Below are 26,183 nucleotides of genomic sequence, written 5' to 3'. Positions count from 1 at the left end.
TACCTACCTCACACTTGCGCAATTCCAGAAATTCAAAACGTTCACAGAATTGCAAACCATTTGTTTTGCACAGATGAGAAATCAATTCGACTAAAGACTGATTTAAAAAAAAAGTGGATGCTTCTTTGCATGCACTTTTTACAAAGGTTAATTTGAATTGAACGAAAATAGTGTCGAAGAAAAATTTATAGGAAATCGATCGGGTTTTCTCAGAAAAAATTATACATTTTTTCAAGAATTAGAAAACTAGGAATCCGAAAAATGAAATTTCAAAAAAATGTGTCTGTAATTTTTTTTTTCAATAATTTTATTATAAACCTTAACTTAGAGTTCACATTCGATGCAAATTTTACTATCGTAAATTGAAAAACGGTGTTGTGTTTTCTTCTTCCGTGCCAGCACGTACCGGTGCATACCAGTTTTGCATCGTTACTTTATATGACGGTTTGAAAGTTTTGACACTCACCAGCCTGTAATTCCGGAAACGGAATAAAATTTAACATCAGGCAATCACCTTCATTCTTGTTTACGTCCGTTCCGGCCATTCGACGAATACATACTTTCGAACGAATACGAATAAGTCATTCTTTTAATTTATATCGTTTATTTATATCCGGCTTCAACCTAGTTGCGGTCGTTCGCCGGGAGCCTTTATTGTTTTCACTTGAATATATTCGAACGCGATTTGTTTAGCACAAAATATTGAAATATCAGTAAACTTTTTCAAATGAATGCCAAGCCATGGAGAAATCACTCAAATTCTCGTGGTTAACCATATATGAATAAGCTAGAATGCATGCCAGTTTAGTTTCCAACGATACGTGTATTCGAACATCATTCGTATGAATGATGGTTCCCATTCTCCAATGAAAGTCCTCACAGACGAATAGACCAAATGCATTGGTTTGGATTCGTCAGTTCAATTTTGCGAATCAACCCTTTAAATACATTGAAAACAGTTCAATCAAGGCGATTTGCAATCAAATGATAAATATTTTTTTCTAGTAAAACATCTAGAAAGCATATTAGGCATGGTAACAGGCTTGTATTTTTCTGGCGAGCATTCGAATATATGCGCGGTTCCAAATTTTTACACATCATATCTTACCATATCTATTAGGTACTTTCTGGAAAATACACGATGGGTAAATATGCTTTATTTTATATTAAATGCATGATATAACCAATGTAATAAATATGTAGACTTTCGAAAACATGACAAGGTTGCATGCAAAATGCATCATATTTATCGCAGATACTACTGATTTTTACTTTGCACGAAAATTTTATTTCAAATTTTTGTACATCGACCTGAATAAAATTTTTCTTGAGTACGATATTTATTTATTACTAGCTGACCCGTCGAACTTCGTCTCGCCTAAAGCGTATTTGTTCGAATTTATGTTTTCGGATAGCAGAATTGTCAATCGACTAAGTGGTTAACGTTTCTCTCCATTATTTTTCTGATTACTTAACCTACAATCAACGAAATTCGACACTCATTCGCTTTAGCTTAAAACGAAATATCACCAAAAATTAATGTGAAAATGTAAAATACTTATGTTAAGCAAAAATGGAACAAAAGTATAGATTGTCATCTCATCCTTTGAGTCAATGCACTGAGCAGAGATCCCTCTCTACTGGCTTAGACATAAAGGATATAAGGTGCCACGTTTTCTCTTCCAGGTGTCAAGTTTTCTTAATCGATAAAAAAGCTCACTAAATAGATTTTTTTTATTGATAAACTTAACACAATGTTGAAGAGTTTCTCTTCTAGAGTTGTTCATTCGGTAGAGTAGGATATATTTACAATTTGTATTTAGCCCAAGTAACCAAAAGTTCGTAAAAAAAGATTTGGCTTAAGCAGCATACAAATTTATATTCATTCATTCAAAAATTTTCTGATTTGTTAAACTAGCGCCATTGAACACAATTAATGAACTGGTAAATTATATCAGCCCATTTCCTCCTGCCTACAGTGGTTTTTAGAACAGTCATATGCATTCCGTCATTGAGTCATTTGGCAAGTAATAATTTTGATACCCAATTAAGCACGTGGCTTGAAATCAAGTATGCATGTGAAATACCCACACTAATCAACTCGTTGCGCGCCAAACAATTTTTCCAACGATCTAGTATTCTTTCCTTTAACGTTCAAGCACTTATGCAACTCGTTACGCGCCTTACATCAATCGTAGATCTAGCAATCATTGGCGACTTTTTCCATTGTCCATACAACACAACTTTATGGATTTTTCACACTTTTCCGGCAATTTTTTCTAATTTTTTTGATGTACAAACCCGGTTTGGGTAAAAACTGATCAAACAAAAAAAAATCATGTAAATCCGTCCACCCGTTCTTACGTGATGCGATTACAAAGAATGATCTCTGCATTTTTAAATACACTTTCATTGAACATAAGTCAAAATTGTGTGACACACCATTCAAATTCATTAAAAAGTGCACGTACGCTGAACTTGAGTTACCGCCTATCTTCTCATTCTTGATCAAGAGACGAAGCTGTCAAAATTTGAGTATATTTTACTCAAAATAAGGAATATATATTTTATTCACAATATAAGTGAATTTAACTCAAAATTTGAGTTTTTGCACTCGAAATAAATAAATTCTTTTTCGTTAATGTTTATATAAATGGATTCCCTAATTAAAATCATTCTTCTTTCTTTTAAATAGGAAGGGCAAAAAAGTGATTGAAAACCGTTCAATTTGACCGCATTGGAGTCAAAATTGAACGATTTTGATGTCCTTATGTAGGATCTCTCACTTAGCATAATTGAAACCACAAAATTACTATTGAACACATCTATGATTGATGATTCATGATTTCGAAGGCCTGATCTAGTAACGGTGATGAAAAACGACGTATGCTTGCATTCTTAAATTCGATAAGAATATTCCGAGAATGAAAACGCACTGAATTGCTAAAGTATTTTTTTCACTCAAATGTTTGAAAACTCAACGCTTACTCTAATGTATGAACCAATACGAGAGAACTCATGGACTTAGTAAATTTTACTCAAATCCATACTCAAATTTTGACATATTGTTCCATTTTATGAATTTGAGTAAACGCAACTGAAACCATGAGTCACCAGAGATGCCAGACTCACAGATTTATCTGTGTTCCACAGATTTTCAATTTTCTGCACAGATTTCACAGATTTCTGAAAATGATCACAGAATTTCACAGCTTCTGGAGTAAATCACAGATTTTCACATATTTTGAAATCGAGCACTGCTTAGCACCAAAAAGTACATAGCAGATGAGGAAAAAGGTACAGAGCGTGTCGGTAGTGAGACCATTTTTTTTTTTTGCTCACCAAATTGATTTCGATCTGCTATTATGGTACGGGAAACGGGCACAGATTTTCACAGACAGGTTTTTGGCTTGAACACAGATTTTTGAAAAAATGACCTGGCATCCCTGTTCGTCACTTCGTATCACATACGGCCGTAAACAAGAATGAGGGTGAATAAGATTTCATTCGAAATCAAAGGTTGCAAAAATCGGTTCAATCATTGAAACCGAAGTGAGTTCAATCTTTGGAGATTTACTTCATTACTTCCGGTGCTTTTGAACCGGAAACCAGGGAATAGTAGTGTCGAAATACTTTCATATATCCGCAAATTACCAAAACATGTAAATCTCGAAAAAAATACCCATGAAATCGAAAATTTTCTGCTTGCCGTGCAACCGGAATTTAGATCGGGATAAAATTCGAGACGCAATTGATTGGTTTTGCGATTTGATGTTTACTTTTTAAGTTATACATAGTAAGATGTCAAAATTTTCAGTTTTTTTCCTTTCTCATATAGAAAAGCTATGCAATCGCTGTGAAAACTGACTTTACAAATAAGTCCCGGGGGCCGAGTTTCATATACCATTCGATTCATTTCGTCGAGATCACAAAATATCTGTGTGTATGGGTGTATGTGTGTATGTGACAAATAATGTCACTCAATTTTCTCAGATATGGCTGAACCGATTTTCACAGACTTAGATTCAAATGAGACCTTGGCCTCATATAATTTTCATTTGGATCCGACTTCCGGTTCCGGAATTATTAGGAAATATGTGCAAATTTATTACAAAATGCGCACCCAATTTTTTCGAAAATTTCTTAACCGATTTTCATAAACTAAGAAGCAAAATAAAAGGTTCTAAAATTCTTTAAAAAGTCCCCTAAAAGTTAATCTAGATCCAACTTCTGGTTCCGGTATAAAAGTGCAATTAGTGAAAATTTACAATTTCATGAGTATTTTTTTACAAGCGATAGCGAAACGAGGTGCACATTTGTATAAAACTTACTGTATAATTCCCCGGGTTGGCGGTTCAATGCATAGGGCACTGGTCTAATAAACCAGTTGTCGTATGTTCGAGCCCCAACCTGAAAGGATTCGTAATGTCAGTAGAATCGTAGCTTCAGCCATGCAATGGTTCTGTACACTCTGAATCGGCTGCGAAGTCTGTTGAAACAGAAGTTCAAATTCCACTACAGGAATATAATACCGAGGCTTTGCTTTTTACTGCTAAATTCATCTAGTTGATAGTTGTTAGTTATTGAATATATAAAACTATTTTGGGACTACCAGTTACCGGTTTACAGCTTCCGAAAGCACCGATAATAGTGAAGAAAATCTCCAAAAATGAAACTCACTTCGATTTCTCAGCTTTGCTCTGTTCGCAGCGTGCTTTGTTCAATTTCGTAAAGCGTTCAAGCGACGACACGACCAGAAACTCCGAACAAAAATCGGAATAAAAAGTGTTCGTGAGTTACCATAAATATAGCGACCCCTTGAAAATGACAAAAACTAACTATTCGAGCAACACTGTTTAGGTTGCTATGAACTAGTTACCAAAGAGCACCAGAATAAATAAACAAACAGTTTGAAATAGTTATGGAATAATTCCACATTTCATTATTAAAAACCTTTTACAAAAATATAGCTAATGAATGTCGTTTGTCAAAAGTTTGACGATGCAATCAAAAAAGATAATTTGGCATCGGTAGAACGATTCTTCAAAATTTTTCCTTTACTTGGAATGCAAGATCAGAGAAAACACACCTGGTGGATCGGTTGATAAACTGAATGCGAAAGACATTGATGCCCTCATTGGTGGAATAATAATAATTCATTGGAGGGCTGAATTATAATATATAAAATTTATAAAATTGGTCAAACGCCGATTCTTTGTGAGTGGTTTATCTTCATATGAATGGATTTCTAATCGCTTTGTGTTTTTTAGTTTGATCTCGAAAAAAGTTCTCTGGAACCAAATACTTTAAATGAGTTGATTGAAAAGTCCCGATTGAATACGCATATGCAGGAAATTCTTGGAATATATTTACTTTTTGAGCGTTATAGTATGTTCACATTAGCGCTGATATCACTTGATATACCGAGATGATATACATATCACGTCGAAGTGTTCACATATGAATGAAATGATATCGTTTGACAATCAAGTTGTCATCTTGAATGTACTCATTAGATATAAGGTCAATAATATTACCTTTCTCTGCTAACATTAAATCAAGAATTGAAGTTTTGCATTTAATGGTCTCCGAACGCCAATATTCGTTGAAGAATTCGAAATTATAATGATTGTTTATTGTCACTCTCAAAGTGACATTCATAAATGAGTGCGTTCAATGCTATTATCCGTGTTGCTAGTTGCGATTTTTGACAACTCGACATAATATCGTAGATGATATCCCGGATATCATGCCAAAATGGTGATACGCGTTGACATCAAATTGTATGGGATATCAAGTGATATCCCCCATGATATCATCGGATATCAAGAATATTCGTATATCACTTGATATCAGCGCTAATGTGAACATACTATTATTTCATGGAAGAAAGCATCCTGAAAGCGATAATTTTGGACAGCATTGAAACAGGGCAGCAATGCTCCAGCATGTTTGATGATGTATTTTTCATTATTCGAAAGTGCATTCGACGTTCGAATGGAACGCAATCTAGTTGCTAGGAACAAGACTTCATAAATGCTTTGAAATCACCTCTGAAATCTGGTTACCGGTTACATAGATCTAGCCCAATCGGCACTTCAAAGTTAAATCCAGCAAGGGCAATTACAAACTAGTGACGTTGAACAGGCACGTTCAAAATTTTTGACATCCTTAAACAATGCTGATATGCCAAAGTTTATAGAAACACTGTGGTCGCCTGGAGTTATCAAAAAGTCTAAATTCAATCGGCTTGGTGGACTAGTTTTAAACCAGGAAGCTCGAGCAAAACTTTAAACGAGGAAAGTAATTCTGGGTTAACGTTCCAGATAAATGCTTAGTTAGATGAATATATTCCCTCTGAAGATAACACACGAGAAGTTTTTATTGCCTTAAACAACCGAAATCAAATTTTTGGTAGTGAATAATTTGCGTTGCCGGTACGCTACGCCACCACGAATTACATATTCGTTATGAGACAAGTACTCCAAAAGTGTCGAGAATACAACGCGTCATTGACTTCAAAGCGGCGTACGACACAATCGCTATGGCAGATTATGCACGAATGCGGATCTCCGTATAATTTGACGTGATTGGTCGAAGCAACGATGGATAGAGTAATGTGCTACGTCCAAGTATCTGGGACGCTCTCGAGTCGTTTCAAGTCTCATAGAGGGCTACGGTAAGGTTTTGGATTCTTTTGTCTCTTGTTCAATATTGCTTCGAAGAGCGCGGATCAACACGGTCTTCCGAAAGTACGTACAGCTCTTTGGCTTCGCTGACGATGTTGATATTGTGACACGTAACTTTGAGAAGATTATGGAAAGAAACATCGAGCTAATAGCCGAAGCTAGAGGTATCTGACTGGCTAAAAAAAAGATACAAATTAAATAAAAAAAGATACAAATTAAATAAAAATCATTGCCTTAGGCTGCATGCACTCGACACATACAATGAGTCTTGAAGTTCTGGCGGGAGTTCTTCCATTAAAAGATCGATTTTGGGAGCTTTCATCACGCCTGCTAATAAGATGTGAGGTGCTGAATCCCATGGTAATTAATAATTTCGAACGACTAGTCGAGCTTCGATCTCAAACAAAATTTATGACAGTATATTTTAACCATATGTCACAGGAAATCAACCCTTCAAGATATATTCCTATCCGTGTCAGCATCCTAAGTGCCCCTGACTCAACTTTATTTTTTGATACATCCATGCAGCGTGAAGTGCGTGGAATCCCGGATCATCTACGCTCGACGGAAATCCCAAAAATATTTTCAAGTAAGTTCAGGCATATTGAATCTGAGAAAATGTTTTACACGGACGGATCGCGAATTGAAGAAGCGACAGGGTTTGGTATGTTCAACAATAATGTTTCGGCCTCATTTAGGCTTCAAGAACCTGCTGTTTATATAGCAGAGCTAGCAGCAGTTCATTATAGTTTGAGTGTAATCGTCACATTATCTCCAAACCATTATTTCCTCTTCACAGATAGTCTGAGTGCAATTGAAGCCATTCGCTCAAACGCTGCTGGCAAAAATGAACCGTTTTTCCTGGGCAAAATAAAACAGTGCCTGAACGACATATTGAACAATAATTATCTAATCACTATAGTCTGGCTCCCGGCTCATTGCTCCATTCCTGGCAATGAAAGAGCCGATATTTTAGCCAAACGTGGTGCTATTGAGGGTGAAATTTATGAGCGACCGATTGCTTTCAACGAATTCTATAGCTCGTCTCGCCAAAGAACACTTGCCAGCTGGCAAGCATCTTGGGATAGAGATGATCTGGGTCGGTGGATGCACTCAATTATTCCGAAAATATCGACAAAGGCATGGTTCAGGGGACTGGATGTGAGTAGGGATTTCATTCGTGTGATGTCCAGACTCATGTCCAATCACTACACGTTAGATGCACATCTCCTTCGAATTGGGCTCTCCGAGACTAATCATTGTGCTTGCGGAGAAGGTTATCGGGATATTGATCATGTCGTTTGGACATGCGTGGAGTATCGTGATGTCAGATCTCAACTAATAAATTCTTTGCGTACCCAAGGTAGACTATCCAATATCCCAGTTCGAGACATTCTTGCTTGTCGTGACCTTTCATACATGAAACTTATTTATCATTTCATAAAGAAAATTGGAGTTTCAATTTAATAAAGGCCCCTTTTAAGACTTAGTTCTGATCCCAGCTGCGTCCATGAGTTCAACCAATAGCTAAATTAGAATAAAAATTATGTAATGATACAAACAAACTCGAAACAGTTTATGAAATTATCAACAAAATGTCTGAAAATAACAGCTTATTTTATAATTTATAGAAGTTAATCGTTTGGTTCAAATAATATTTCCGAGTAGATTTCATAATTAATGACGAGTTACCTAAGATGATATTTAAGCTATAAGAGAATATGTTTTAATAAATTCAAAACGTTGTGACTATGTTAGAATTAAATTAGGATAAGAATATTATGTAAAAGTGATGCTACGGCGAAGAAAAACTTATGTAAACTGCCTTAAGAAATAAACGTATTTATAAAAAAAAAATAAATAAAAATGAGCAAAAATGACTCAAAACTCTTAGAAAGAATAAATTTAATACCTGCCAGCGGGCCAACTACACTCAGGTGTTTCGTTTCAAGTGAAAATCTCTTGTTTTTGTTTACATTCCATATGTAGTTACCAAGGCTACTGGTAACTGTTTTTCAAAATCAATAACTTACCAACTTGTGTTGCCAGTTCCAAAATTTTTTCAAGCAAATCCGTTTTGACATTACCAGTTACTGAGGGGTAGTTAAATTTGCGATACAGTTTTGATAGTCGAGTGGCAGGTCGTGTCGTCGGTTCAAGGTTGCCACATTAAAATCTATATTTTTCAGGTGAAAAAAATTTATATTACTAATTCTTTCATTCAGCTTGTACCTGCTTGTTAGTGTTATTACATGATCATGATAACGATTCTTTTCTATAAAAGTACACTTATTGTCTTTCTCATATAGAAAGTTCATGCAATCACTTGAAAAATTACTAATGAAAATTGGCCCGAAGGGCTAAGTGTTCTGTATCATTCGACACAGTTCATCGAGCTGAGCAATGTATGTGTCTGTGCGTGTATGTGTGTGAGTATGTGTCAAATAATGTCACTCATAAAATCAAAAACCTCATAGTCCCATAGGTTGCTAATGAATTTCACACCGTCATTTAGAGCGAGGTTGTAAAACAGAGTAAAATTCTCCTAGATTTGGCTTAAAACTGATTCAATTTGTAGGCTATATTAAACGAATCGACTTCGGCTATACTGGTTCCAACTTCCCGGTTCCAGAAGTACCACAAATAGTGGTCAAAAAGTTGAAATCGAGACTCACACAATTTTCTCAGAGATGATTTGATCGATTTCCACAAACAGGCTTTAATAAAATTTCCCATAGTCTCATAGGTTGCTGTTTAATTTCATCCGGGTTCGACTTTCGGTTCCAGAAGTATAGGGTAAAGTGTGTTTAATCATTTAGTGCGGGGATGCAAAATAAAGAAAAAATCTTATTAACTTGACATAACTGTTTACAAATTGAAAAGGCTATGGTATTAGGTTAGATTGAAAAAAAAAATTCTGCCCAGAATCTTCAAATGATATGTTTGGGAATATAAGTAAAATGAGAAAGGCATCATTACACCACTAGGTGGATTAAAAATGGTTTTTGTAATTGCAATAATTGGATCTCAGAGATCAAGCCATAGATTGTAAAAATTTACTTTTAGCAGAGTGCTCAGTGGTCCCAACCACATCAAATTTTTTTTGTTTGAATCTGTCTTCTTATTTTTTTAACATTTTTTTTATTCTCAAATGAATGTTAAGCCTAACATCTTGGATGAAATATCAGTTTAGATGAATTTTTCACCAACGTTTGATGCAAAATTGCTTACATTTAATGAATGTAGAGTTTAATTCCCTAACAAAAAAATGAGAGGGTTGTGTGCAAGACACGACCGATCACGATTACATTAATAATTAAATAATTCTAAGGTACCCACAATAAATACAAAAATAAAGATGATGCTGGATGCACTAAAAGTCACAAATTACAAACTTGCTCTACTTTTAGTGTTTACATTTTTGGCGAATGATCATTAGATTCTTTCAGGACAATTGATTCTACTCCATTTTGATGCCTTCAACAAATTTTAACATTTGAAATTTTTTTGAAAAATATCCTTCAAATGAAAGTCATGATTATGATGATTTCAAAGTTACTTAAAAGATCAATTTTGGATACGAATAACTTCAAGATATAAATCTGGACAAATGAAAGTATTTTATGTCATAATAATTTTCAAGACAGAGAACGTACAAACTCAATCATTTTATAAACAGAAAAAATTTCCAGGAGCCAAGAGCTATACGCGTGCGGTGCGAACGACTGTTCAACACCGACTGACATCATATTGTAACTTGATTTAATTAATACATGAACGAACATTATCATTGTTTCTACGCATGTAGACACTTGTTGTTTTGATGTAAATGATAATTAAACTGAAACTGGCGGTGACCCGAGTTTAGTGAGGATTCAAATTATCTTGAGTTTATCTCTAATGCTACATTTTATTGCATCTAATAATTTTATGAGTGAGTCTGTGCAACTTATTTGTACTAAATTCCGAATCTTTTGAAATGTTTCGTGGTGGGACAACAGCTTGTTCAAATTGATACTGCATAATGATTTGCATTGTTTTTGCTACACTTAGTCTGGATCCCTTCTATAAGATTCTTGAAAGCAAAATTAGATCAAACTATTATGCTTTACAAGACTAAATCAATTTCTAACTATTCGATCTGGTTACACCATTATTGTTTGGTTTAATAATAGAGTCTGAGGGATTATGCTGAGAGATAGTTCATTGTGTTTAGCCACATTTAATGAAAAAGAAGTACCTATGATTATCATCATAACACAACTTTATACTGAATCAATTTGCGCACGACCGTGTTGTTCGTATGTAAATGGAGATTTTAGTATGCACACTAGGGTAACAGAGGTATTTTGGCCACTTCATATATTTTGGCCCACCTAACAAACTTTATTGATTTCATCGGATTTTATCGATGTTAAGTAACTCATTTTGCATCAATTTGAAGCTAATCACATTAAATTACCTATTGCGGAAGGGGTTTTTAAAGATATTACAATATTTGGTGGATATTTTTATAAAGTGGGCCAAAATAAAATCAATCCTAAAGTGGGCCAAAATACCTCTGTTACCCTACCTGTTGACATTTAAACTTTTTCAAATCAAGTTAAATGAGAAAAATCCATCAACAAATGACAGAGATACAGCGCTTCAAATTGGGTTCTATCGCCGATAGTTCTAAATTGGCCTGCTAGTTACTGGAGAATCAAGATAAACAGCTAACTTGTCTACAATACCAGTGAATACGGTATCAACATACCGCACACATACAAAAGCAACTATCCAGTGAGCGAATGAATGTAACTTTGTCGTCCACTCACCTTTCCTCGCTGGCAGCCATGAGAAATGTATTCGGCCATATATTTATAGATTCCCTATAGTTGCTATAGTTCATACTGCGCAAATCGAACGAGAGTTTGACATCATTCACTGCGACTGTCATTGGCTCGTGAAAACATAGGTCAATTCAAACCAATTTTTCAATGGTATGCAATTGAAATACTTAAACGATGTTATCGCATAAATGTGAAAGTTTAGCTTTCCAAACTTACTGGCACCACTGTGAGGACACACGTTCTTTTATTACCCTTATATGTTAGTCATTACGTAACTGTACTTTATAAAACGCGGTCTAACAAATGTTACTCACGAAGTATTTTATTTTTATAGTATAAAAGCAAAACAATCCAAAAGGTTATGAGCCCAGTATTACGATAGCTACAGAAAAATTCGAATATCCGCAACTAGACGGGAAGGACTTCGATGACTGGAAGTTTCGTGTTGACTTGATTCTTGCGGAGAAAGAGTTGTTGGATCATGTCGGAAAGGAGCCGACTAGAGCAAATCTTCTTGACGCAGATTGGAAGAAAGTCGATGTGAAGGCGAAAAATGTCATCGTGAAATCTCTTGGCCAGAATCATTTGCATGTCGTTCGATCAGAAACATCAGCTTACGGAATGATGAAAGCGCTATGTTATGTGTTCCTCAAGACCAATGTGGTAGAAACAGGTGGGGCAAACACAACTCTTTTGTGTTCGTGAAATCAACTTTGCTTCAGCAAGCCAAGTAAAACTAAAAACCACGTGCTTGCTTTCGTCACACCGTTTGGACTAGTTGGCATTGAATCAAAGCATGTTTATTTTTCATGTATGTATGTCGTCATACCGAACTATTTACAAATTTTTGGTTACCAACGTAAGCAAGCCATGTGGTCTGCCCCACCTGTTTATATCACATTGCCTCAAGACAGGAGTATTGCAGGAGCGGCACCTCGGGATGAAATTAAATAAGCTCAAATGTGCAGAAGGGCAATCGTTGGAGGGTCATTTTGCTAAATTTGATTGTATTGTGACCGATTTGCGGGCAGCTGGAGCCGCGTTGACGGAAACGGAGGTCGTAACACACTTGTTGTTATCTCTTCCGAGATCTTACGAAAATGTTGTAACTGTACTCGAATCTTTCGATGATTTGGCACTTCGGAAGGCAGAAGGGCGGCTTTTGATGGAAGAGGTAAAACGTTTCGAACTGGATGAGGAAACTCGAGAAACTGGTGATCGCGGAGTCACCAGTACTGCTTTTTTCAGTTCAAAGAAACGAGAGTTTGCCGGAAGGTGTTGGCGTTGCAAGCAACAAGGACACAAGATTAATGATTGTACCGCTGAAAAGATTGATACTGTGCCACGGGATGTTGAAAAGGACCGACCGGCTCCTAAGAAAAAAGTTTTCAATCTCAGTCGGTCTCGAGATGCTATGGAGGAGGAGTCATTTAGTGGGGCCTTTGCATTATCTGCGACGAGACAACGAGAGAGTGGAAAAGTTGTAAACAATTCGAGATCTATTCGTTGGTTGATTGATTCTGGTTGTACGGATCATACGATCAGTGATGATTCACTTTTATCAGTTCAACGCGAATTATCTGTGCTATATCCAGTTTCTCTTGCCGAGGAGGGTCAAGCTGTTGTGGCCACTAAAATAGGATTCTTAGCAGTGACGAGTAAGATAGATAATTATGAATATGAATGCCATATTTCGAACGTTCTGTATGCACCCGTACTGCGGCATAATTTGCTTTCAGTTAGCCGCTTGGAAAAAGCAGGATTTGTAACAATGTTTCGTGATGGGCGCGTTGAATTGTGGGCAAACAATATAATCTTCGCAAAATGAGAACGGAAACACGATATATATGAACTGGAATTTGAGTTAAAGCGAAGTCATGCCAATGTAGTGGATCGCCTGGTTATTAATGGACTTTGGCATCGTCGCTTTGGGCATATAGGTATGAAGAGCATATGCGGCATGGGACAAAAAAAATTGTAACAGGATTGAACCCTAAAATTACGGATACTCTCGGAATTTGCGAATCATGTGTAATGGGGAAGCAAAGTCGTATTCCTTTCGATCGACGAGAAAATAGGGCATCTCGTCCGCTTCAGCTTGTGCATACAGATGTATGTGGTCCAGTGTCTCCCGGAACTTGGGACGGAAAGAGGTATTTTATAACCTTCATCGATGATTACCATCACTTTTTTTATTAGTTCAAAGAACGAAGTTTACGACCGGCTAAAGGAGTACCATGGCTGGTTTCGATATGCCTCTTTCCCGTCTACGATGCGATAATGGAGGCAAATATATCTCGACAAATTCAAAAAATATTGTAGAGATAAAGGGATTAGTATTGAATACACTCTGCCATACACTCCACAACAGAATGGAACTGCGGAAAGAATGAATAGAACATTAGTGGAAAAAGCACGTTCAATGGTCTATGAGAGTAAACTTTCCACGGAGATGTGGGGTGAGGCGATAATGGCTGCCACGTATCTCACAAATCGCAGCCTCACTTCTGTACTGAAAAATCAAACTCCAGCTGAACTTTGGTACGGCGAAAATGTTTCAAATTTGAGAGTATTTGGTTGTCGCGGATATGCTCATGTGCCTAAATGTAAACGAGGAAAAATAGATCCCAAAAGTGATCCCTACATTATGGTTGGATACTCTGGTAACGGCTATCGTCTATGGGATGCTGAAGAACGAAAGATAATTTTGTCACGCGATGTTTTATTTAATGAAGAATCATTTCCTGGAGTGTCTATGAACAACAAAACAGGAATTCAGAATCGTTTGGTGGTTGGTATAGAGGTAATTCCTGTAGTGGAATACGAAACAGCTGCGCCTAGTGATGATCCCAACGAAATTGAGAGTGAATCGTATACAGAAGATGATCAAACGAGTGGAGATGAACAATATCTCACTGATGACGGCGAACCATTGCTTGGATTTGATGAAGGAACTTCTCCGCCTATCCAAGAAGAGCATCGATCGTCACGTGCGAGAAGGCAGCCAATGTGGCATAATGATTATATTTTCGATTCCTCAGCGTTGTTGCTGGACTTCGAGGACGTTCCGAACTCATACGAAGCAATTGATGAGCGTTCCGATTCAGCAGACTGGCATCGGGCGATTAGTGAAGAGCTTGATTCGCTGCAGTTGAATCAAACTTGGAGTATTGAAGATCCACCAAGAGAAGCTAAATAATAACATCGAAATGGGTGTTCAAAAGGAAGACAGATAAAAATGGAAATTTGGATCGCTTTAAAGCACGATTAGTTGCTCGAGGTTTCATGCAAACTGAAGGAGTGGATTGTCATGATACATACGCCCCTGTTGCTAAACTTTCGACGGTTCGATTCCTCCTGGCTGTTGGTGTACAGAAAAACTTCAACTTTTGTCATATGGACGTTACAACAGCGTTTTTATATGGACATTTAGACGAAACCATCCTAATGAAGCCACCGCGTGGACTCTCTAGTGAAAACGGGAAGGTTTGTAAGTTAAATAGATCATTATATGGACTCAAACAATCTCCGAAATGCTGGAACAACAGGTTCCATGATTTCCTTGTCAATTCGGGATTCTTCTTCGGACTATTGTCTTTACGTGAAAATAGGAAACGGCTCAACGCTGTACATTCTATTATACGTAGACGATCTTCTAATTTGTGGTACCGATTGGAATCAAATCGATAGCTTGAAACTACAATTATCTGCTGAATTTAGAATGAAAGATCTTGGTCAACTAGAACATTTTATGGGAATGCGTATCGGTATTGATCAGAAAAATGGAAAGATTACAATTGATCAAGAAGTGTTTGCAGAGCACATTTTATCACGTTTTGGAATGAAATCATGTAATTCAGTCACGATGCCAGTTGAGCAAGGTATAAAACTAGCCGAAGGAAAGCCTGGAGACAAGCAATCGGACTACCGTCAATCGGAATTATATAAATTCATCAACAAATTACTGAGTTATAAGCGTTCAAAATTATGACAGAAAAAGGTTACGTTTTCGTTCGGCACGTCAGAAAAGACATTGCATTCCGTTGCAAAACAAAAAGTGTTCTGTAAGTAGCAGAAAGTTTACGTCTGCTTAGCGGTTCAAATTGAACTGCCGAGTTTAGCACTAAGCAGTTCAATTTGAACTGCTCTGCACTGATGAGTCAAAGACGAAACGTAAAAATAATAAAAACGCGGTTAGTTTTGCATTTTTAAATTGACACCCAGTCTCGTATACTGAAGAGTAAGCAAAAGCAACAATCCAGCGAGCGAACGCATATACCATCTAGTAATCACCTCACTGGACGAGCCACTTGTTTCAACTAGGCAAAGAAATATTTTGCAGCATATATTTATAGATTCCTCTTCGAACTACGCAGAAAGATGCGGTGTTTTTAGGCATGACGCAAAGCCTCCTGTGCCGATCAAGAAAATGACGTCAGTTTGGACAACTGGGATTGGTGGATGAAAACATAGGTCGACTCTAACAATTTTTTCAATAGTATGCTATTGAAATACTGAAATGACGTTGTCATACATGTTTAAGTCAAAAGTTTTCTAATCGATTGCTTGTTAAATTTTATCAATCCATCAACACATGACTAAGTTATTAACGTTAAAAATTATGACACAAAAAGGTTACGCGGCTATTTTTGAAAATTTTAATTGACCCCCGGCCTCGTATAGTGAAGAGTAAGGCATTTTTAATGCCAAAACCAAACGAATATCCTTTGATCGGCTGAAGCCTGTGTTCATATGCAACGCTGGTCTGAATGATCATCCTCTGGACGACAGTAAAACGGAAGTTACACCAAGCGGACACCGCATTAGATTTTTGGTCTAATTGGGGAAGGCTGTATGGGCTCGCTGAGTTCCATACCACCCTAAAAATAAGTGTGTGTTTGTGTTCGTGTGCAATTGTCAGAGAGAGAGAGAGCACAACGTGCGCGCTAATAAATAAAAAATAAGATATAATAGTATCTTCTATTCTGTTTATTCAACCGGTCCGAAATAACTCAATGTTTTCCTAGCGTACTGATCCGTGAAAGAAAAAGGAACATATCGGTTAATGATTTGGTTTTTGAACACAAACAGACACAACCCTTGAGTTTTCTTTCATTAACAAAATAAAAATAAACAAACAATGCAAAGGCAAAATTTTAGTTATAACAATTTGGTCAAGTAAGCGAAACATTATTGATATACACTACTACATGATAAAAGGACAAATGCAATAATATATAATTTGTGTGGTACAAGGATTAAAATTTTGCGCCGCATTTCATTTTTCTTCACTGCGACCTAACAGCAATGGTACAGTTCCATTCACGCTGGGCTCGTTGGCTTCGGCTTCCCAGTCATCGGTCGAGTTGAGTAGTGTCATTGAAGGCTGCGACAGAGTCGAGTCTGAATCGTCTGAGTCGTAGCTGGACTCAATCGATGCAAAGTCATTCATCGTTGCCTCTTGCTCGCTTTCATCCCGATCGGTGGCAGCAGTCAGTGGTTGCGGCACTGTACGGAACGGATCGGATATACCATTGCTGATTGTGGCACTGCTCGAACCACCGGCAGTAGCAGAATCGTAAAGTGTTCTCGATTCGTCATGATGGGAATAAAATTCCGTATGATTATGATTGGATGCAGTTACATGTTCAGAACCAGCAATCGTGGCTGACTCTTCGTCTTCGTAGCTGGGAAGGTCTCGGGCAGTGCTGTCATTGTCACTCTCCACCTGCTCACTTGAATGCAGATTGGATAATGAATCCGTTCCCAAGCTGAAAGTTTTGCTGTTACTACTACTACTACTGTTAGATAGGCTAATGTTATTGCTGGTTGTATTTTCACTGTTGGACGAAGATCCATTTCGAAGACGTGTAATACCTGCAACTAGCATGTCTTGCTCATCAATCCGGCCTTCTTCTGCTCGAATTTCTAATCTGCGTACGGGATAAGATTATTGTTAGCCAATGAACGGCAATATTCACGTGAACATACCTTTTGAAGTTATGCTCCACCGACCACAATTCTGGAAGATGTTTGGGTTTCATTGTGCGTAAAAAGTGCTCTCTCCACATTTTTTCAAGCTCACTCAATCCTCCGGGCAGTTGTTTAAAATAATCCGCCACCTTCTCTCCATGTGCACAATAATCATCGTTCGGGATCACCACATTGATGTTGGCATAATGCTCCAGCAGCGCGTTATTAATTTCGGTACCCTTTGGAAGCAGTTTTCGCACTTTTCGTTCCAAGATTTTCTTTCTTTCTTCCGGAATCTTCCCTGAACTGTACAGCAAAGCGCGAGTCGCTTTGCGTAAATCGGATATATTCTCGACACGAATTTCTTTAGGATTTTCCTGCATGGAGTATGGTGCCATACAAAGTGAAGCCAATTTTAGGCGCATGTTTTCATCAAACATATTGCTGGCCCGATGACACGGGGCACAAAGCAATAAAATGTCGTGCGAGACGTGTTCTTTCATTACCACTGAAATAAATAAACAAACGTTGGCACTATAGTTGAGAATACATTTAGTTGAAAACCTAGCGAAATATAGTCCTTGTTTCTGTCTTGAACCAGCTTACGAATAAAGGCGCCTAGTACTACTGAACTTACATGGAAAATGCTTCCTATAGTCACGCGGAACTACATTCTTGCGAATGTATGAGTCCCTGGCACCGCAAACTACACATCGATTCTCTTTTGCAGACTGATAATACCGACCAACTTCCCCAACGGCCCGTCCCTTTGGTTCAAACTTTAACCGAATCGTATAGGTGGGTTGATTGGTAACGATCTCCGCCAAGTCTTTCATCACGTACCATTCAGCCTTTTTGCGATCGCATGTACATAGAACTTCACCATCCGGTGCCTGCATCATACAATTGTCGTACAGCGGCTTGGCCCTTGTAGCCATTGATCGTTTAATTATAGTTGCGTCGGTTCTGCGAAAAAAATCGAGAACATATTTTTTGTTATGTTGAACAATACATAGAATTAAAAATGTTGACAAAAAAAACACAATCAACTCACCCATTAGGGCCACCGAGGAGTTTGTTCCTACCCTTACCAGTACCGTTACGGGTCTTCGTGCTTGGTTTGTCTTTGTATCGTTGATCTAGATAGCAATTCACTTCTTGCAGTACCTTCTCGAACCAGTCCTTTCGGGAAGTCAAAAGACCTCTGGAAAAATATAATACTTTTATGAACCAGCAAACAACATCACGCATATCACTCACCGTGGAACCAAATGTTTCACAAATCGCTCAAATAGTTTTACGGCGACATGTGCATCGTTTGCTGCATAGAGAATCTGCCGTTCGGTTAGCTCTGGGGTTTCCCAGTTCGACGCTCTGACACGCCAGTGTTTGTCCATTTTTACACCCAAAGTCTTTTCTGCCAAACGAGCCAAACCGAATGGGCCCGGAAAACCACCCTTCTCTGCCAGGTGCCGTAAATCTAATGCACTTGTTACCTTCAAATTGTAATCCAGTTTCAACAATTTAGCATCGTCGACGGGACCGACACCAACTTTCAATATACTGGAGTCATTCAAAAGATCGGTCAACTCCGGTGGAATGCGTCTCATTTCGCACAGTCGGAACAAGGCGCATAGTCCGCGATGCGACGCTAGCTGGAGCAAAGCTACGGGGTGGCGCTTGCCTTGCTCGTTTACCCATTCACAGTCCAGACCTAAAATTCGGTACTCCTGGCAGTGTGTTCTTAGTGTACCAACTATATTTTTGCACTCATCGACATTCGTTACTATCCGAATCGTTTGGTTATACAACGGATCTGTGAATCGTCGGAAAATTCGTTTCCTATTTATCACTACGTAAAGTGCCCCAACTCCCACAGCAGTAATAACCGCTGCAGAAGCTATAACTTTCTCGCGTTCAGTGAGAGGCATATTTTTTCGATGATTTTGTACAACTTATGAAACATGCAAAAACAACAGATATTTAGGATTTAAACGATATTAGATAATGATACAATGCGCACATCGAGTGCGTAATTCCTAGGTAAAAAGTTGTAAATAAAGCAAGATGATACCGTCAAATGACGTTTAAACATAATTAATCATAATAATTTACACGCTAAAAAATTCTTTCTAATAGTGTAAATTACGAATGATTTTAACATTTTAACTGCTGGCGAAAATTTGACATTTCGATAATCGATAGTCTAAATATCTCGGTTGATTTTTCATTAGGGCGTATAAGCAAGTGACAGTTTCTCTTTAATCACTCTCTCTTTCGATTATTGTGATGTGATTAAAAAGATTTTCTTTGATATCACTATTCTGTTTGAAAGTCGAAAGTTTCGGGTATCATTTCATGCAAAGAGTTGAGTGATAAACGTGGAAACCGCTAGGTAATTAATTGAAGAGAAAGTAAACAAAAAGAAACTGTCACTTTCTTATACGCCTAATGAAAAATCGACCGAGAAATACAAATGCACACAGTACTAGAATTGTTGTTATGTATATTTCGTTGCCAGATCTACACACATAAAACCGATTATCGAGCTCGGTAAAGTAAAATGCCGAGATGGATCGGCAACACACAATTTTGCTGATTACTCAGTTATCAATATCCTTTTATTTCCAAAAATTCATACTCTTAAATTCAATTGTATCGAAATCAGAAAAACTTTCAACTGTAAATTTTTAAACTTATTTTGAAAGTTTTTCTGGTTGAAATTATGAATGGTTGAAGCCTTTTAAAACCAAGGTTGGACATTTTGATATGCACAACAATATTTTTTGTGTTTTTAAAAATGACCAACTTTGCTTTTAAAAGTCTTCAAAAAATCATAAATTTAACCAGAAAAACAAAACAATCTTCACAAAATCATAAATTCAACCAGAAGAACTAAGTGGAAAATTTTTCAGTTGAAAGTTTTCTGATTTCGAAATAATTTTATTTAATAGCATAAACTTTCTAACTAACATTAATAGAACTTTTGAACAACCAAGCAACACTGAATCGGTGTAGTGTTTATTTACACAAAAGTGATAACGTTCGATTCGAATAACTTATCGTTTTGATGTCAAACGATGAAATTTTGTATGCCGCGAAATGGGTTTGCGAGTACCGCACCCATGAAAATTACCGTTTAACTTTGAAATGCACAATGTACAAAGGTCATAAACCATTGCTGAATGAATTATATAACGTACTAAACTATTTGTTTCATTAGACTCAGTCCAACGCAATAATTGAACATAGCTAAAAAAAAACTCCATCTAATTTTACTTGCCTTCCATCTCAAACGGCTTTAGTCTTCGAAGGAGATCAAAAGTGGTACTACAGTACTTCGCGTCGAAGCTCGGGTGATGACTGATTCGTTCTCTAACATCGATAGTGTTAGACGAAAGATGATCAATTCTTCTTTTATCGGTGGGGCAATCTCCGACTTTCATTTCTCCGGTCAATATATGCACCCGATTAACTGGAAACTCCGAAAAATGGCTCCTTTCTGTTTGAAAACTGGTTCAAATCTTTAAAATCACGCGTTTTTTTAGAACGGCCAATAAGCAACCTGTCAACTTCCACTTACGAAAGAAATTGCAAGCGAGCTGTGAAAGATGGAGTATTAAATTTAAGACCAGACGAAAAAGAAAACTTTTTTTCTGCCGTTTACTATTATGACTTACTCTCAGTGAGTGCCGAGTCATTCGAAATTACTCTTCAAAGTAAATGTTGATGTATGGCTTATTGGCCGTTATAAAAAAAACGCGTGAAATGTTTAATGTGCTTATAAAACCGAGAGACTAAATAGTGGTCGAACAGCATAATATATTTAAAGTATTAAAAATACATTTTTTGATTTTATTTTCAAACATTTTATTTTCAAAGCTTCTTCTCTTCGTAAAAAAAGGCAAAAGGCAGATATCTTTGGTAATAATATGAGCACACTATCATTTTAACAGAAACATGCTCTCAATTGAAAAGAATTGTATTTTACACTCAATGAAGAACAACTTTCGAAATAAAAGTTTTTAAGCTCTTAAGTTGATAGTTTTTACTCTCCACAAAAAAAAAGACAACGAAAACTCTAAAATTCTCTAACGATTTTCTTAAAATAAACAAAATTATATTTTTGTGTGTTATAATCTCTGTAACACACCATCGAGTTTTATATACCCTTGCCTTGTGGCAAATAATTGATAAGCGAAATCTCAATGCCATTGATGTGGAACAAGGCCATCAAAATTTCTAATGATCGACATTTTCAATCAAACAGTTCAATTAATCGTCACACTTTCGAATCCGCAACTGCACGAGAGTCTGCTTAGATTTGTCTTTATTAGGAACCAATACCAAACACGCGATTCCAGAAGATAGACTCTGTTTGTCTTGATTTCTATTTTTTGTAGACGACGAAATTACACCAATATCCCAAATGTACGCAATTATATCTTTGTACATACTTGCGATACGGGTTTCGATATTTAAGCTTCTCTTCGCCAAGCATGTGTTCAAGTTTTGTATGCACGCATTTATTTTTATAGCGTTTAAGTTTCTCTACCATTACCACCATTCTGCGATTTCGGTTGAAGCGATAAAATTTCATCTTATATAAATAGAATTTAATCTTAATCACTCAAAATTTACCCTGGGGTAGTTTCAAATTTCTCAGGCGAAAACGACATAACATGGAATTTCATCCGAACTCGCATGACACAAGATCAGAACATACCAATTAAGCTTCAAATCTGTCTGATTGTATAGCAACAACCTACCTCTGGCATTCTACAAGTAGAGCTGAAACGATAGCTATAATTTCACTCATATTTATAGATTTTCGTGCTTCCAACAGTGCTATGCTTTCCCATTGATATATCGCATACTCTTTCAAAACCGTTGTCTACTTTATTGAAATCCGGAAGATATGCTGGATATTTTTAGCAGACAAAATAGGACACTGCTAGCTATTAATCAACATTTCAATAATATATAATTGAAAACACATGACTATGAACATTCGAATTAATACGTACAAATATTTCCAATCAATTGGAGAAATAATATTACTGATTGAAAATAAACTGACTTAGCTGGAAGTGTTCAAAAGCTGACCACATTTCTTTTTCTATTTACCCATGAATTTCTAATTTGCATCCCTATATATAGAAAACAGAGCATTGTGTTCCACATAAAACAAAATGACAACTCTCGGTTAATTTTTCAAAAAGGAGTATAAGCAAGTGACAGTTTCTCTTTGTTTACTTTCTCTTCTATTAATTACCAAGCGGTTTCCACGTTTATCGCTCAACTCTTTGCATGAAATGATACCCGAAACTTTCGACTTTCAAACAGAATAGTGATATCAAAGAAAATCTTTTTAATCACGTCACAATAATCGAAAGAGAGAGTGATTAAAGAGAAACTGTCACTTGCTTATACCAAATACAAATTATAATACGGAATACTTCGACAAATTTTCAAGGACACATTTTGCATCGTGCGGTACACTGTCATGATACACTGTCAGAGTGACAATGTACTTTAACGAGTTTTCTATAAAACTAGCAACACTGTAGGGTAAGAACAAGTTCACCATAGTTACTGTTTATTATAGTGAAAAATAAATAAACAAACAGTTTTTATCTGATAATCAAGATCACACGCGAAATGTAAGTTAAACAATAATCTAGAATGGTTAAGCCACCATGAATATACTACTAACTGTATTGATATTCGTGAGTGTTTGTGTTCATTTTTCATCTTTTGTGCTAGTGCCGGTGATATTTAGACTGATTATTGCAGTTTGATACAGCAACGATAAACATAAACAAACAAGTTTGTTTTGCACCGTAGCAACTAGCATAAAGCGTTGCTAGAAACGATCTCCTTCCACATTTTCAAACTATCGCAATGAAAGGGAGTAATTTGCTAGGCTTACTTGTTCAGGCTGGGAACCAAACATTGGCGGTTCGTTTGTATGGGACTTAGGGGTATTATTATTTGTATTTGCTTATACGCCTTTTTGAAAAATTACCCGAGAACTGTATTCACGCATAGAAAAATCTTGCCACCTGTTCATTTACCATCGTGATTTATGTGGGATACCGTGCTGGTGTGTGTAACGGACAGAGATGCCAGATATTTTCATAGAAACTCTGTATTGATTCGTATAAAATATCTGTATTTATCTGTATTCGCTAATAAAATGAAATTTCTACAATACAATTATGTTCAAAGGTGTTATTCCAATAGATTATGGTTATAGAGTAATAGATTAAATTTCATATCTTATATTATATTCATCGACGAAATTTTATAGTTTTTTTTTCCTATCAACAACAATTGAATTATGGTGCCATATACTTGTCTAATTTGAAAATGTTCACTTCATAAGTTGAGATGGATTTCCAAAACCCAATATGCAACGTCAAGTCAGGTAATACAACTGTCAGTCTGGCAATAGTGTTTCATGATGCCAGGACTTGTCTAACTTTTAAGTTCAATTTAGTTACAAATTTTAATATAAATGGATTTCAGTGTTCTTCATTAAATATCTGCACAAAAAATATATATTTTAAAAAGTGATTTGTACGTTGATTCCTAAACGTTTATCTCTTCATTGCAATCAAATACTAATAGATAGCTCAAATACTAATAAATAGTTTATTTTTTTCCGTAAATATTTTTGGTGAAATCTGTATAAATCTGTATTAAATTTAAGAAATCTGTAAGAAATCTGTACTCTGTATTAAATCTGTATGCGCATGTAAATATCTGTATAATACAGATAAATCTGTATAAATGACATCTCTGGTAACGGATGGTTAGTTTCAGAGATGCCAGGTCTGCAGATTTGTCTGCAAAATGCGCCGATTTCTTATAGAGTGCTACAGACATTTTTTGTTGCAGTCTTTTGAAAATCGAGTTTTTGGCAGACTTTCGTTAAAATTTACAGACTTTTGAATAAGCCGCGTTTTTTTGCTGGCCAAGCCAGTTTTGTGTATTATACTTTATAGAGATCTTGTACCCGGACACAGTTTTCCGGTTTTACAGACTTTTGCAACCCTGCCTGAAAATATTTGAAATTTTTACCTGGCATCTCTGGTTAGTTTTCACATCAATTACAAACGGTTGAAGGGGTGTGAGAATGAAATGGAGTAAAATTTACCTATGCGATCCAACAACCAGCTGATTGGTGGACTTGATTCGCACTGGAGATTCTTTCGTACAAAATTCGATTGGTTTTCATCATTGACATCAGTAATAGCATCGTTCGTCAATCCAGTCGATTGTGTTTAGATAGTTGCTTCTCGGATTTTCCGACCACAAAAATACCTACTAAAACCGTGCTAAACTGAAGCGTGCTCTACTGTTTGTTGAAAAAGGTACGTTTTTTTCACTTGTAATGGTGATGTTTACGTTTTAATTACCGACGAATTTTTGGTTATTGGTGAAATTTCTATTAAAACATTTGTGTCAGTAATTTGAACGAATTCTACAAGTCGGGTATAAATAAAACAATATTAATAATTCAGAGTTCTAGCGGAATTTTTTTAATCGTTAAATATTGCCTTCAGAGAAAAGCGTAAGTTGAGCGTCTTTTTCCAGGATATGGCTGCCGAAGACGACGCTCAGCGTACGTCGGAGGTGACCATCTTTCATGCTGTTTTAGTTGCTCATTTTGTGTACAAAATAACGATTATAAAAAGCAAGCTTAAAAGAGACGCGCCTCAGAGCATAGGATAGAACATAGGTATCAACTATTAATCGGTGGATCCTGTTGTTTGAAACGGAAAAGAACGCTGTTTTTCTGTAATAACTAACCGTTTCTCATCGAATCTTTGATCAAGCTTGTAGTGTTTACATTGTTTAGGGTTGAAACAGTTCATGGATGCCGTTATTCAGATTCAAACAAAAGTGCAGAAATTCTGAATCTTGATAAAATAATAACTTTCGGAATACTAAAGATTTTGTTTGTTTGTTATTTTTAGCCGTAAAACCTATTCCGCCCTATTTTGAATGTTTTTTCATATATAGTTTATGTTTTGTGAATATTCTAACTCAATGCACTATTTCGATTGTAGATCCAACTTTCGTTTCGACAACTCTGTGTAAACACCTACCAAACAAAGCACAATGGCCGAAAAACCAAAGCGTCCTCTGTCTGCCTACATGTTGTGGCTGAGCTCGGCTCGTGAACAGATCAAGAAGGATAACCCCGGCATCAAAATGACGGAAATTGCCAAGAAGGGTGGTGAACTATGGAGAGCAATGAAGGACAAAAGCGTAAGATCTATTCGTTTTATTTGCTTCGGTTTTCATCTAACTGTTCATTCTCTTTTTTTACAATCCATAGGAATGGGAGAATAAGGCCGTCAAACAAAAGGATGAGTACACAAAACTCGTTCAGGAGTTTGAACGAAATGGCGGTAGCAAGGACGCGGGTAGAAAAAAGAGCAAGGGTGCAAGGAAGGCTGCACCAAAGAAGAGCAGAAATAAGGATTCCGACGATGACGACGAAGAGTCTGGTGAAGAAAGTGACTGAACCAATCTCCTTAAAATAAACAAATAAAAACTGACAACAGTAAACAATCATTGAAACTACTTAACTATCATCAAATTTACTGTGTAATTACAACGACTAGGTTAATTTATTGGTTTAAGATAAATATAGCGATTTGTTTCGAATATTCAA

General features: G+C 36.6%; 2 protein-coding genes across 5 annotated transcripts in view; one reads left to right on the top strand and one right to left on the bottom strand.

Annotated features, from left to right (window-relative positions):
• Nucleotides 1–26,183, top strand: part of LOC131432860 (mobility group protein 1A-like) — a 26,840-nt gene extending 657 nt beyond the window's left edge. The window contains exons 1-3 of one of the 4 annotated variants that reach the window (XM_058599411.1): nucleotides 24,598–24,873; nucleotides 25,573–25,774; nucleotides 25,845–26,183. In XM_058599411.1, coding sequence (XP_058455394.1) covers nucleotides 25,625–25,774; nucleotides 25,845–26,033 — 339 coding nt within the window. In that variant the 5' untranslated portion in view covers nucleotides 24,598–24,873; nucleotides 25,573–25,624 and the 3' untranslated portion in view covers nucleotides 26,034–26,183. Of the gene's footprint in view, nucleotides 1–24,597; nucleotides 24,874–25,054; nucleotides 25,074–25,153; nucleotides 25,242–25,572; nucleotides 25,775–25,844 lie in introns of those variants that run through there. The other 3 variants (XM_058599415.1, XM_058599413.1, XM_058599412.1) reach the window with 3 other exon arrangements.
• Nucleotides 16,663–19,554, bottom strand: LOC131432851 (exonuclease 3'-5' domain-containing protein 2). Its single transcript, XM_058599402.1, has 5 exons — nucleotides 18,755–19,554; nucleotides 18,549–18,698; nucleotides 18,132–18,460; nucleotides 17,513–18,002; nucleotides 16,663–17,454 (listed from the first exon to the last, which is right to left on the bottom strand). The coding sequence occupies exons 1-5, from the start codon at nucleotides 19,423–19,425 to the stop codon at nucleotides 16,800–16,802; spliced, it is 2,295 nt and encodes a 764-aa protein (XP_058455385.1). The 5' UTR covers nucleotides 19,426–19,554; the 3' UTR covers nucleotides 16,663–16,799.

The sequence above is a fragment of the Malaya genurostris genome, chromosome 2, assembly GCF_030247185.1.
Source record: "Malaya genurostris strain Urasoe2022 chromosome 2, Malgen_1.1, whole genome shotgun sequence".
NCBI lineage: Eukaryota > Metazoa > Arthropoda > Insecta > Diptera > Culicidae > Malaya > Malaya genurostris.
This window is presented reverse-complemented; position numbering and strand designations above follow the sequence as displayed.

Coding starts and splice junctions, on each gene's coding strand:
- LOC131432851 (XM_058599402.1), bottom strand. CDS start 19,425: ATGCCTCTCACTGAACGCGAGAAAGTTATAGCTTCTGCAGCGGTTATT. Junction 18,699..18,754: donor GTGAAACATTTGGTTCCACG/GTGAGTGATATG, acceptor ATATTTTTCCAG/AGGTCTTTTGACTTCCCGAA. Junction 18,003..18,131: donor CTATAGGAAGCATTTTCCAT/GTAAGTTCAGTA, acceptor TATTTATTTCAG/TGGTAATGAAAGAACACGTC.